The following is a 14,695-nucleotide window of genomic DNA, read 5'->3' on the forward strand; positions in this document are numbered from 1 at the left end:
TCTAATGAATTGTAAGGGGGTTGGGGGTGGTGGTAGCCAGATATAATCATGGTCCCGAGATCATCAGACTGGACTTTTAGTTATTCAGCCATGTGGAAACAGCTATGACCAGAGAGGTAAATTTGAACAGCACACAGTTTCTACAGTAACTGACATTTGTCCCTTGCTTCTTTCTGATAGTTATACACAAACTGCAAGAACAAATTACTAATTGGAGCAGATTTTTTAAAGGAAAACAAATAATTTCTCAAATGCCAGTGCGTTAGAGTTGTTAGAAAGTACAGAGTAACAAAAAGAAAATAAAAATCACTAAAAATCCTGCTGCCCACAGATTATACCAAAATGTTAACTAATGACTTTTATGCCTTCGCACTTTTTAAAATACGAGAAAACTGGATCATAGTGAAATTGTTTTGTAACCCACATTTTAAACTTAATGTCATGAACACCTTTCTATGTCCATGAATTTACTTCTACAATGTTATTTTTCACATCTCCTTTTTAAGCTAATCACAAGGCTATTTGTGGCACTCTTGTATTTTATAGCTACTTTATAGAAGTTTTTTTAAATTAAGTTGCTCCTTGTTTATTATTTTATTTGGTAGATAAGTAGTATCTGACAATTGTAAGACATCTTTTATTCATAAATATTTGTTTAGAACTTTATAATAACTACCTGAAACAAAGAAACTTTTAATTACTTATCTGTCTGACCAGTGGAAAATAGAAAAGATTTTATTTCATTTTGTATTTTGCTGTCTTCTAAGTTTTCTTTGCTCAACCAGTCTTCCTGATCACAATCTGTTAGACCCTGTGGTTATATATCAAACCAGTAGATGTAAACTTCCTGTTTTGGCAACTACTATAGAAAGCTTGGTGGTTTCCGCTTGTTCCTCTGATTTTGTTCCTCTGATTAGCTTTGTCTCTTTTTTTTTTTCCCTTTTCCCCTAATAGTAATGGTTCAGTCAGCAACGCTGATCCTTCACCCCAGGACAGTTTTCTATTTTTTTGCTTCTGGCATTTCTCTCCCTTTTTTTTTCACTTTTTCTTTTTTTTTAAATTTCAGTATATTTGACATATATCATTATATTAGTTTCAGGTGTACAACATAATGGTTCCCTGTTTGTATATATCACCACAGTATCTAGTTAACATCTATCACCTTACATAGTTACCAAAAAATTTTTTTCTTGTGATGAGAACTTTCAAGATTTACTCTCTTAGCAACTTTCAAATCTACAATAAAGTGTTATTAACAGTAGTCACCATGCTACACATTACATCCCTGTGACACTTATTTTATAACTGGAAGACTCCTTTCACTCATTTTTCCCACCCCCACCGCCAGTTCTGGCAGCCACCAATCTGTTCTCTGTAGCTGTGAGCTTGCTGTTTTAAAATTCCACATATAAGTGAGATCATACAGTATTTGTCTTTTTCTGACTCATTTCACTTAGCATAACGCCCTCGAGGTCCATCCAAAACTTCCTTCTTTTTTTTATGACTGAATAGTATTCTTTGTGTGTGTGTGTGTGTTTCACACACACCACATTTTCTTTATTCATCCATCAGTGGACCCTTAGGGTGTTTCTGTATCTTGGCTATTGTAAGTAATGCTGCAGTGAACATGGGGGTGCATATGTCTTTTTGAGTTAGTGTTCATGTTTTCTTCAGGTATATATCCTGAAGTGGAATTGGCTGGATCATATGGTAGTTCTATTTTTAATATTTTGAGGACAGTTTTGTCTTTTGACTGCTTTTGTCCAGGGCCAAGTAAGTACTTTACTGCAAGTATATGAATAAAGTAGGTCTAAACCAGGGGTTTCAGAGGAGTTTTCTCTTGGGTGTAAATTCTAGTCTGCCGGTGATGTGGGAGCTGTGAGGACAGGAGTTCTAAGACCAGGTGTTGAGCCTGGGGAAAAAGAAGACTGTGTTTGATTATTATTATCTCCCATAAGCCCAGGATAGTGGTGTGTTGGCACGCAAGCCAGATTTTTGGTATTTGTATTCCATACTGTTACAAGAAAGGACATCACAGAGACACAGAATAAATGTTGAGAGCAGATTTGGAAATGTTGGTTTTCCTTGTTTTGTTTACCCCTATTCCAGCCTACTTCAGAATAGGTTAATCTTGATTTAGAATGCTTTTATGGACTTTGGGTATAGATAATCCTCATCATAAAATAAATTTGTTTACCCATTTTTTTCCTAAATTTCTGAATATTTTTTTCCTCTTGCCCCTAGACCCTCGTTTCTTTTCAGCATCGGAACTCAAGACATATTGGGACCACCTTTCCCTTTCTTGTAGCCAGTTGCCTCCTGTAGATGTCACTGTAATATAGTGAGGGGAATGCTTCCGTGTACTGCCATGGCAGCGTGTGCGTTTGTTTCTTCCCTGTCATTTCCACTGTCCCATTGTAGCACTTGCTCCTGTGTCCTAGTCACCTGTGTAGGCATCTTTCTCTATGTCTTCTGAGCTTTGAATCTTTGCTGTTTTATCATCTGTGTTCACTGGATTCACAGAATTAATCCTTTGGATACCATCAAACTTCAAAGCATGAATTTGTTTAGTTCCTAGATCCAGAAAACTCTTCTTATGTATCATTGCTGAGTTAGTATCAGCGGTTCTTTCTGAACCCAGGGACCTTACTCAGTGGCTTTTTGCGTAGACCTTGGGAGCTCTTACTGCATATTTCTTGGAGCCCCAAGATAATGTAGGGAAAAGTGTTACTACTATGCTTTTAAGTGTTCTGTCTTTTTTTAATTCACAAACAAAACATCCCCCCTCCCCCCCCCCCCACACAACCTTGTAAAATAGGTATCTCCATTTTGCAGATGAAGACACTTAATAACAGGTTAACTGACTTGCCCACAGCCCCACAGGTGACTGGTGGAGCTAAAATTTAAACCTAGGTCCTTGACTCTAACCTGCACCCAGTGTTCTTTTCTTTCACAAGGCTCTTTGACAAGCATCAGCCATCCTGAAAAAGTATGGACTGCTGATCTCTCTGGCGCTCAGTGGTGATCATTAGCTCCTTCAGGCTTCATGCTGGCCCTGGTGGCTTACGACAAGTACAGCACCTAGCTTCTCTGCCTCCTGGGTCCCAGAAGTCTCACCTGGCAGAAACCTGGAATCCAGCTTTGTTGTATTCCCTGGGCCTGCGAGAAAAGAGGAACATGAGCATTGTGGTTCTGTCCTGTGGGTGAGGCCCTGTTAGGCTCTTAGAATGTGCTGTCTCATTTAATTTTCTTAGTACACCAGTGAGATTAGTGTTATACTTGTTTTGCAGATGAATAAACTTAGGCTTAGAGAGCCGTTTACTGTGAGTATGAGAAGTGCTTCTTCCAGAGCTGGGCAAACAAGCATCAGTGTAGTTACAGCTGGGCTTGCTCCTCCTAACGTTGGTAATTGTTTCTGAGTGACCAGAAGTATCTTGGTGAGGAAGGCTTCTTATTGTCGTAATTGTTTGGGATAGCATGCGATATGAATGAGCAAATTTGGTCCAGTTAAACCCAAATTGGAAAAAGAAGAGGAGCAAACTAAATTTCTTACTGCTTATCTCTCGTTCCCCAATTCTGCTGCTGTCAATTAAATAGACCTAGAGAAACACCTAGTGGTCCATAGCCAAGCCCTTGTTACTGACCAGTAGTATAGGGAAGTGATACTACAAGCCGTTGAGAAGGAGATGTATTTTCCACATTAGGAATGGAAACAGAAGCCTTCTTCAAAGGAAACTTTACATGCTTGGGATATTTTACTTGATATAAAGGGCCTCCTTCCAGTAAGCATCTTTAGATGTATTCCTGGCAACTTCAACTATCCCTGTGAAAGAGAACAAAGTAGATCAAATATCTCCTTATTTAGACTGGCTTCAAAATATGTTTCCCTCTATTGTTAAAAAAAGATTATTCTGCCTATTGTTGATTTAGCCATATCAACAGATATTATCTCAACGTGTGATCTATTTCTTATATACCAGACTATTAGGAGTTTCTGTCCCCTGGTGCTAGGCTGCTAATGTCAGTGGTCTGCTTATTTGGACTTGTGTGGATTCCTGTTCTTTGGGCCTCCAGTTAATACTGGCCCTCTCCCTGGGTAGATTGACACTTGAAACCTTGGATACTCTTTCCTTTCTTTGTTTATAGTTCTTGGGTCCCAAGATTATGGTCCCGAGTCTGTTTGCCTATTTTTAGCTGGGGCTTTTTTCCCAGTAGCATGAGTCTGCCTAGATTCTCGGTCCTGGCGTTCTGTCTAGTTTATCATCTCTCTGCCCAAACCCTTGGGGTTTTTGAAGTGCAAAAGGATATCACTAGACAAAAGTCATTAAAGTACATATCTGTTTGATACGTAAGAGGACTTGCCAAATCTTATATCCATAATTTTCAAATACTCTGTTGATTTTCTCTGTGTGCTCTTCCTTTTGTTCCTTTGTGAAGTTTCAGGCATTCTAAAAATTTGCTGCATCATTTGTGTACTAACTAGGATGATATTGCATAGTTTTCATTGATTTAGCTAAGCTTTATTAAATATTTATTCTATATTTTAGTGACATCATCAGCAAGTTGGAGAAAGAGTTTTTTAAATCATAGTTGTGAAGATTTAATCTATTGGTCTTAACTTTTCCTGGTCTTTCAGTGCTGTGTTTTGCATAACTATGTGGGGAGAACTAAAAATGTAAGGATAAGATTTAGGGAAATGGCTATAGTATAAAGCAGGAAGGGGATGAGAGGTACAGGCAAATACTACGGGGGTGCTAGTGGCTTGTAGTTATAGTTTATCCTGTCAAAGCCAAGAGTTTTGATGAAGATGATGGTGATAATAAAATCATTTATTGAGCTGTTGAGTCCTACATACCAGGCATTGTTCTAAGCATTTTATATGTATTGTTTCACTTTAATTCTCACCTGAGATAGGAGTTTATATATGCCACAGTTTACACTTGAGGAGACTTAAGGCACCTAGATCCTAAGTAACCTGCCTTTGGTCATCCAGCTAGTAAGGAGTAGACCTGAGATTTGAACCTGGGCAGCCTTGTTTCCTCACCTGTGATCCCAACCACTGAATTGTACTGCCACTGTACATAGTAAATATATGAGCCCTTCCATTCTCTGGTCCCATTCTTCCTCTGCATCCTCTTCTCTCTCCACTCTTATCATTGTACCCTGTGTTCCATCCTTATTAGAGTTCTTTGAACAGTGTGCTCTGCTTTTTCTTGCCTTTGTGTCTTAATACCTGCTTTTTTGTCTTCCTGGAAAAGTTTTCTACCTCTATCCTCTAAGATACCAGCCTCTTCCTTTCTCCTCAAGATAAACTTGTTCTGTCTTCCTTATCTGGCTAACTTGCTTAAATGGATTTAAAGGATGGCATCTTTTACCATTCTTATCAGATAGCCCCTTTGGGGACTCTTCCCTGACCTCCCAAGCTCCCCAGTTATTCTACACTTACATCTACATTATCTCTTACCATACTGAATCATAGTGATAGTTTAAGCATTAGACTGAGCTTGAGACTAGGGTCTTACATAGTCTCTCATCCCAGCACGTATCCTAGTCCCCTGTTTGGTGAATGAACGCTCAGGGGGAGTTTAGAGGTATAAGTCAAAATGCTGCGAAACTGAAAGCCCATATTTGAGGAGCTATAAAATGATCTTACTATTTTGGAGCTACCTAACCATCAGGGGACTTCTTGTTCTGAGTCTCTTAAAGAGGAGCTACCACTTCATTAAATTACTTGTGAAGAGGTCGACTTAGTAACTGAGGACCCTGGACTAGTCTTTAATCTTATGTGAGATGAATCTTATACTTTGTTTCTTTGAAGTTTGATTGGAAGCCTCCCCCAGCTTGCTGTGCTGTCCCAGGCCATGAGTCATTAGGTGTTCCCAACCTTCGCTCTGGAGTGGAGCCCAAGAAATCTCTCTGGTCTCTGGTGTCATCAGTTTGTGTTTAAATTTCTGTTTGGAAGTCTAAAAAGAACTTCCGTATATCCAGAATCTTCATCCGTGTCCCCTACATGTTGTCTGTCTGATCATAATCCAGAAACTTGGGGGGGGGGGGGTCACTGTTGAACTGTTTATTGTTTCATCACCAGGTCTAGTCCACTTTGACTACTCCATGTCTCTTAAATGCAGCCACTTTCCCCACATCTTCCCTGTTAACTACTGCAGACCATGCTGTCATCATGGCTTGCCTGTAGTAAGGCAATAACTTATTTTCCTCTACCTACCCTTGGTCTTCTCTATTCTGTTCTTGACCAAACAGTAAGAATGATCTTTTTATATCTCAAAACTGATGATTTATTTAGAGTGGGGAAGTGTGGTCATAAAAGGAAAAGTTGAGAGATCTTTGCAGTGATGAAACTGTTCTGTATCTTGTATCCAAGCTGATACTTGGTCATGTACTACAGTTTTGAAAGATATGACCATTGCGGGGTAGGGGGGACTGGATAATAGCGACACAGGATTTCTCTGTATTATTTTTTACAATGGCATGTGATGTTATAGTTATCTCAGTAACATTTCAGTAAAAAAAAAATTCTTGTTTTATTTAAAACTCTTCAGTGCTTTCCTGCTCCTTTTGGGATAAAGGCTGAAGTCTTTAGTGTGGTCTTCTGCGGCTTGCACCATCTGGCTGACCATCTCCAGCTTTATTTATTTGGTACCAGTTTCCTACTAGCTGTCTGTTCTAAACGCACTGACCTTTCACTGTCTGTAACATGCCAGCTTCTTCACTTACAGCCTTCCTATTCGTTTCCTCTTTTGAAAATAGTATTCCTCACCTTCCTTCGGTTAATTCCTCCTCACCCTCTGTATGTCAGCTTCATTTTTACTTCTTAAAGAGAAGCCTTTCCTCATTCTCCAAACTAAGTCAGATTTCTTGTTAGGAGCTCGTAAAATACCCAGTATTTTTCCTTTATAGCAATCATCATAATTTGTATACATTCGTATATTTGTGTGATTCTTTAATTCGTATCTGTCTCTTCCACTAGACTCTGGGGCCAGGGTCTATGTTTTTATCCCCAACATTCAGTACAGTGAGTAATGGAAACATGTAAGACATGAAAGATACTGTGTTTCTCTCTCAGCCCTTGTTCTCTTACTGGCATCAAAAAAAGCACTTTAGAAACTTAGGCCAGGAGAATATGTCCCCATCCATATAGCTGACTTATGCTGTCTTCCCAGATCATGAGTTTGAGTTTCTCTTGGATTGCCTAAAAATAAACCTCTTTCAGGTTACAGAGACATTTATTAGAGGAGGGATAGGCTATGATTGAGCAAGATGAGTGTTCTTGATCCTTTTTTTTAAAAACGTTTATTTATCATTTATATATTTTATTTTACTTATTTTTGGCTGCGTTGGGTCTTAGTTGTGGCATGCTGGATCTTCGTTGAGGCACACTGGATCTTCGTTGAGGCATGAGGGATCTTTCGTTGAGGTGCACGAACTCTTCATTGTGGCCTGGGGGCTTCTCTCTAGTTGTGGAGTGCAGGTTCCAGAGAGCGTGGGCTCTGTAGTTTGTGGCAAGCAGGCTCTCTAGTTGAGGCGTGCAAGCTCAGTAGTTGTGGCATGCAGGCTTAGTTGTCCCTCGGCATGTGGGACCTTAGTTCCCTGACCAGGAATCGAACCCACGTCAGCTGCATTGGAAGGCAGATTCTTTACCATTGGACCACCAGGGAAGTCCCAGTGCTCCTTTTTTTTTTTTTTTTTTTTAATTTTATTTTATTGGCTGTGTTGGGTCTTTTATATTTTTGCTGTGCGTGGGCTTTCTTTTGTTGCAGTGAGCAGGGGCTACTCTTTGTTGTGGTGCGCAGGCTCCTCATTGCTGTGGCTTCTCTTGTTGCAGAGCACGGGCTCTGGGCACGTGGGCTTCAGTAGTTGCATCACATGGGCTCAATAGTTGTGGCTCACAGGCTCTAAAGCGCAGGCTCAATAGTTGTGGCGCACGGGCTTAGTTGCTCCACGGCATGTGGGATCTTGCTGGAGCAGGGATGGAACCCATGTCCCCTGCATTGGCAGGTGGATTCTTAACTACTGTGCCACCTAGGAAGCCCGGTCCCAGTGCTCTTGATCCTCATGGCTGAATCTACCAAAGAGGCATCTGCTTACCTCCTGGCCTGCTTACTTCCAGGAGATGGCCAGCCTTGGATTTGTTGGGTATGTGGAGTTTATCTGGAGCTGTAATTCATTGACCTTCTGAAGGTCATGGCTTTTTTCATTGGCTTGGCAGAACTTTATGTTGTCACATTGAATATTGGGCTACCAAAAGGTCCCGGCTGTATGAGTGTGGGTGTATGTATGATTTGGTGACTAAGAACGCTAGTGTTCTTAGTTGGACAGTGGAATCCATGCCAACTAGTCTAAATAGAAAGAGGCATTGGTTAACATAAAGAATTTGTACACGCAGAATTTTTGGAAAGACCAGACAGTTAAGCTTGGGTCTGACATGCAGAAGCAATGCAACCAAGAGAAATGATCAGTGACACCAGAGGACTGTTTGAGCAGAAGTGCCACAGCTGCTGCTGCTTGCCACAGAGTTGGAGATCAGACAGCAGAACCTCTGGAACTTCTGCTGAGTTCCTGCAGAAAAACCATATGCCTCCATGACTGTGTTTGACACGAGAGCTTCCAAATGACAGTGAGTCACTTGGAGCTTCCCTGTCTGCACAGGTGTGCCTGCCCAGGTGTTCCACTGCATCACATGTGGAACTGTAGCTGCAGAGAAGTCCAAGAAATAACAGTCTTTAGCTTTCCAATCTCTAGGGCACAGGAAAGCACACTAGAACCAAGTGTTACGTGAGCTAGTCTGTGTTATCTGCCATAGCAAATTAAAGCTTGACCATTACAGGCAGACCACATTGACCAGGGAATGTTCTCTTGAATCTAGTGCAAATGGTTAAGCTTGATTTACTTTCTATTAGGAACTTAACATGAGAACCTGTAATGTGAAACAGGGTAGTGATGATTTTTTAGATTTTCAAGTGGTGGATTTTGCCTGTGCTGAATTATGTACTTTATAGATAGTCAGTTGACCCTTGAACCATGTCAGGGTTAGGGGCACTGACTCCCCCATGCAGTCAAAAATCTGTGAACTCCTGTCTCTGCCTCAAAGACAAAGGAATTGATAAATGACTCACCCAGGGACAGGAACCTGAAACAGTTTGAGTAGAATCAGAATTCAAATCCTAGTTCTTTTAATTCTGCATGTCGTGATCTCTCATCGAACAAAAGCTTTTCCCCACACTTAGTTAATTTAAAGATCTGTAAAATGAAAATATAGATACTATATTTATTGAAAAAAAATATCCTCGTATAAGTGGACCTGGACAGTTCAAACCCATGTTGGTCAAGGATCGACTGTATATGGTTTTGCATGATACCCATACATTTGCACATTCAGTTGTGGAATGTTGTTATTGAGAGCAAGTATGGGCTGTTCCATACTGTGCCAGGAGCTAGTAATACAAAGGAAAGTACGTCTGCATTCAAGAAGCTCACAGACTTGTTGTGGCAGTGTTTTTTGACAGAGATGTATGTTAAAATTAACCTGTGAAGTTAAAAAAAAAATAATCGTGGCACTCCACAATTATATATCTACCATCTGCCATGTGCACCAGCATCAAGTTCCCAAATGCGAGAGATACCCAGAGAGTCCAGGAACCTGCATTTTTAGCAGACTTTCTTGTTGATTCCTAAGCACTCTCCTTTGCTGAAGAACCACTGGTCTGGTGGGTCAGTAATAACCATTTTGTTTTATTGCTGTTGAAAACTTAGGAGTGTGTTTCAGTTTGCAAGTTATTTCCCATTTCGTTCATTGCCTTTAATAAGTTTTAAAAATGCATGTTTGTTTTACAGGAGCAGAGTTACCAGGGCAAGTTATCTCCATGGCAGCTTCTACCCTAGCAAACTTGGCCATCTCTATCACAGGGTATGAATCGAGCACTGAGGACCAACCTTCTACCCAGCCTGCAGGTGACTGACCTTCTGAAGGAATGCCTTCAAAATATTCTGGAAAATGAAATATACGTAGAATATAAAATTAAGAAAGACACGAGTATCACAAAATGCTACCTACTGGTCCTTCATTTTTCTCTCTGGTTCCTATTTTCACACTTTTTTCCCTCTCATCTTTGTTCTCATATATCACTTTTTTCATACATTTAATTATTTATCTTCTTAGATTTCTTACCTTGATTCTTCATTCTTTCCTTTTTTTTTTTAAAGTGCTTTTCTCATTTTTCTTTGTAAATCTCTTCTCACTTTCCTTTCGTATTATTTTCCTTTTCTTAGTGTCGCATTTACCTTTGTCCATACTTTCCCCTTTTATTTTCCATTTCTTCTACAGCTGTCAGTTCTCCTCCATTGTTCTATTTTGCTCTGACTCTTTATGTTGCTTTTTTGGTTATTGTTCCCTTTCTCCAGCTCTTTCTTTAGTTTTTTATTTTCCATCTTCCAGTCACTCATTTCTCTGGCATTTCTTGCTTTTCTTCTCAAAGTTTGCTTTGCATACCTCATGCTGTTGGTATATTGACTGTTTCCCTTAAAATAGAGCCCTCTGGTTGTTCTGCATGCTAAGCTCCCTAAGATCCAGCTGGTAGGTTTATACCAGCTTTAAAGTCACACTATACTTGCACAGAATTCAGGAATGTAAAAGGCCTCTGTCTGTGCCAGGAGGTCCATTAGTGCCAGAGGTTTGGGAGTTAAGGAATATTTTTCATGAGCTCTTTTTGAAGAACTGACTTTAGAGAACTCTTGAAAGAAGGGATCAACTAAGAAAAAGGCATTTGGGGTAGTAGGAAAACTCATTTTTCTTGCACGTTGAATCATGTTTTCAAAGTGGAGAAGGGATAATGTTTTGGTTATGGACTTACTATTCTTCTAAATATCAGACACATCTACCAACATGAAGTTTCCAAATTAGGAAGATATTCAGAGAGCAGAGTCAAACAGAAGCATACTATAATTAGCTTGGGCTTTAGCCCCAAACCTCAGGGTAGAATGTTAGTTCTGGTGAGGTGGGCTGACTTACCATGGTGCTAGTTACATCAGAGGTAAAAATGTACTCACATCTGAGCATTTAACATTAAAAAGAAACACTAAGGAAATTATAATGTAGCACTCAGAGGGCTACTGTGTGCTTACTTATGAAAATTATGAAATAACAGGGAAGGCATTCTTAGAACAAATATTTAGTGAGTACCTTCTGTATGTCAGGTGCTATTGTATGCACTAGGAATACAGTGGAAGGGAGAGCAAGATAGACAAGGTCTTAGCTCTCCTGGAGCTGACATTCAACTGAAGGGAGAAAGTGAGAAGGGTTGTAAGTGGAACATGATACCGCTGTGTAAAACTGTGTAAAACCATGGGGCAAATAGGGTATTGCAATTAGGGGTGTTCATGGTTTTTTTTAACCTAGATTTTAAGAAATGTGGTATATTTTTATCATTAACTTTTTATGGAAGGCAAAATGCAGGTTTTAGGATCTTATTCATTTCCATCATCATGGTATATTCTGAGTAATAGTGAAATGTAACGGTAGTTGCATTGTTAGAAAACTACCTCACAAAGTATTTCTGTGTGATATCCTGTATTTGAAAATTCCTCACCCCCAGGAATCTGTCACTTTTTATATCTCATTCTAAGAGAAAGATATGCTTCAAAGCCCCAGGTTCTTCGTGTAAGAGCAGTTGGCTCCATTTCGGTAAAATGACACTGAAAAGCCATATTGTTTCAGAAATACACGTGAATACATCTACTATAAAGTTAAAAGAGGAGGAATATTTATTTATTTATTTATTTATTTATTTTATTGGCTGTGTTGGGTCTTCGTTGCTGCACACGGGCTTTCTCTAGTTGTGGCGAGCGGGGGCTACTCTTTGTTGTGGTGCGTGGGCTTCTCATCGCGGTGGCCTCTCTTGTTGTGGAGCACGGGCTCTAGGTGCATGGGCTTCAGTAGTTGTGGCACATGGGCTCAATAGTTGTGGCTTACGGGCTCTAGAGCACAGGCTCAATAGTTGTGGCGCATGGGTTTAGTTGCTCCGTGGCATGCGGTATCTTCCTGGGGCAGGGATCGAACCCATGTGCCCTGCATTGGCAGGTGGATTCTTACCCACTACGCCACCTAGGAAGTCCGGAATTTTTAAATAAAGAATTCTGTATGTTAATATTTGTTGCTTTATATGGTTTGAGTAGTTTTCATGGGCTAATTATAATTCTCAGTTACTTTATCATGTGTTTTTCTTTAATTTTTTGTCTAAATGATATAAATATAAATGATATATATGTCATAAAAAAACTTGAGCAGTGTGAAGTGTATGAAGTAAAAAGTAAAACATTTCTCATATTTAACGCTATCCCTCAACAAACTTAATTTCCTTGGATGTAAACACTATCAGCATTAATTCTCCACACCTTTTTCATTGTGTATGCAAACAGACATCTGGGTCTTTTTTTCTTTTTTAACCCAGTGAAATCATACTATCAGAATACATTTTGAAGGCTTAAACTAGGATAGCCTAGCTAATTGCTCTATTTTTTATTAATGTTTATTAATGTGGACTAATATGTGGGTGATTTTTTTTTTTCTTCCCCTCTTCAGAGACAGAAACCATGGATAGAGGAGAACCCCCTCCAACACTGTCCTCCTCTTCTTCCCCCCCCTCCCCTTCACCCACCTTGGGCAGACAAAGGCCTGAAGTTGGAACGTTTCTTAGAAAGAAGAAAACTAGTGATATCTACTTCGTGTCTCTCCTTTGGGCCATCGTTGGTGTCCAGATTTGGTTGAACCTGTGGATTGTACAGTTGCTGCCAGTGCCTGTTGCAGGTAATTGGTTAATTATGATCTTGTCTTGCCTTTAAAGACTTTTTTTTCTTTAACTTTTGGATTTTAATGTTTGAGATGATTATACTGTCTTTTTTTTTTTTTAATTTTTTTTATTTTATTTTTCTTGGGGTACATCAAGTTCAATCATCTGTTTTTATACACATATCCCCGTATTCCCTCCCTTCCTTGACTCCCCCCCCCCTCGAGTCCCCCCCACCCTCAATACTGTCTTTTTAAATTAAGAGGGAGAGCAGGCTGTGAACAAGGTGGCCCCCCAAAAGTTTTTATAACTGTAATTACCCTGGGCTTATTCTTGAGACCATAGGAGCTTTCCTAGGACCTCTCTAGAGATTTAAAAATGCTGACGAAGGTATTGTTGCACTGGTATGTAACACTGAGCTCATGGTTCAAAGTAGTAAACTGTGAACTGTTAGATTATAAGGTAAACTCCCTGGAGTTAGGGAAATGATAGTGGTTGGGATCAATTATCTAGGGTCCGAACTTCAAGGCTACCCTCACAGATAAATAGCACTTCCTTCTAGCCTCTCCACCTTCTTAGTCGGCCTTTAACAGAAGGCTTAACCCCTGTTTGCATGGCCACCACACTGTCATGTGGCTTCTGCTGAAGTTACATAGTGCACAGCTATCTGTGACAGCCCTGCTCTTACTCACCCTGCTTCACTACTGAATCCTGGTAAAAGATTCAGATGTACAGAGCATCATCAAGTAGAGAAATAGAAACACAAATGAAAATGTTACCCTGCGGTGGTATAAAATCATGATGCACGTGGAATACCTTATACTTACCTGGTTACTAAACATCAGACACCTAAGGAAAAGAATAAAATTTGGCAAGAGCAGCTCTAATAGTCAGTGAAGTTAGGACATGTCAGGGGGTAGTATTCTTTACCTTAGAAGGGTAAGGTGTGAGGGGCCAAGTTGGTAGTCACTGAGATAGAGCTTCATCATCGAAGTATCTTACGTTTATATGGGCTGTGAATCCCTGACTCCTTCAAGGATTCAGACTTCACAGAGAAAGTAGGATATAGGTGAGTGGGGATTGTGTGAAAATTGTCCCAATTACATCAATTTGGAATATTTTGAACTTTCTTTCCTCCCGCCTCCTTTTTTTCTTTTTTCTAAAAAAACCAAACAACTGTATCTTTATTTTTAACACTAAGTATACTGTTTTAGGAAGGTTATGTGAAATCGAGGAATCCTTTCATGTTATAACTTTGTAATCTCTTTTTTATGTATGTAATTCATGTCTTCTGTACAGTCTGGATACTCAAAAAGCTTATTATTCACTTTGGCGTTGTGAACTTCTTGGAGAAGCGCTGCTTCGTGTGGTGGCAGGTTATAGAGCACTTCCTGAAGGAGCGGCAGGAAGCCTTGGCACCGTGGCCAATTATCGGGCTTGGAAAATTCTTGTTAAAAGTTGATAGCAAGGTATTGTATTTTAAGAACTTGAGCCATTTTAATGGAGTTTATGTATTTCATTGTCTAAAATATTCCATTTTATGGTATAGTAGTACTTATGTTGTAATTGTTAACACATTTAATGTCTAATTCTATGATGAAATTTAAAGTTTAGAATTATGGTTTATATAAGGATGGGATAGATATAGTTTGAAGAAGTATTGTGTAAGTATTTTTATATCTTAAAAATGGGAGAAAAGGAGCATCTAGTTCAACTCTCATTTTGTAAGGACCAAGTTGAAATCTAGAGGGGTTAAGTGACTTGTCTAAAATTATATAGCCAGGTGGTGGCTCAGTTCAGTGAATATTTTTGGAATAATTCTCATGTGTCAGATATTATGCGAAGTCTTAGGGAAAATCGGATGAATCCTAGGAAACTAGATGCAGAAGCTCTGTTTA

The 14,695-nt window shown here is 39.6% G+C and overlaps 1 protein-coding gene across 4 annotated transcripts in view; it reads left to right on the forward strand.

Moving 5' to 3' along the window:
• TMEM245 (transmembrane protein 245) overlaps positions 1-14,695 on the forward strand; it is an 83,634-nt gene that overhangs the window by 10,232 nt on the left and 58,707 nt on the right. For all 4 annotated transcript variants that reach the window (XM_057721068.1, XM_057721069.1, XM_057721071.1 and 1 more), the window contains exons 4-6: positions 9,850-9,966; positions 12,593-12,817; positions 14,097-14,266. In XM_057721068.1, the coding sequence (XP_057577051.1) occupies positions 9,850-9,966; positions 12,593-12,817; positions 14,097-14,266 (512 nt within the window). The remainder of the gene's footprint in view (positions 1-9,849; positions 9,967-12,592; positions 12,818-14,096; positions 14,267-14,695) is intronic.

Source organism: Hippopotamus amphibius, chromosome 2 (genome assembly GCF_030028045.1).
Source record: "Hippopotamus amphibius kiboko isolate mHipAmp2 chromosome 2, mHipAmp2.hap2, whole genome shotgun sequence".
Taxonomy (NCBI): domain Eukaryota; kingdom Metazoa; phylum Chordata; class Mammalia; order Artiodactyla; family Hippopotamidae; genus Hippopotamus; species Hippopotamus amphibius.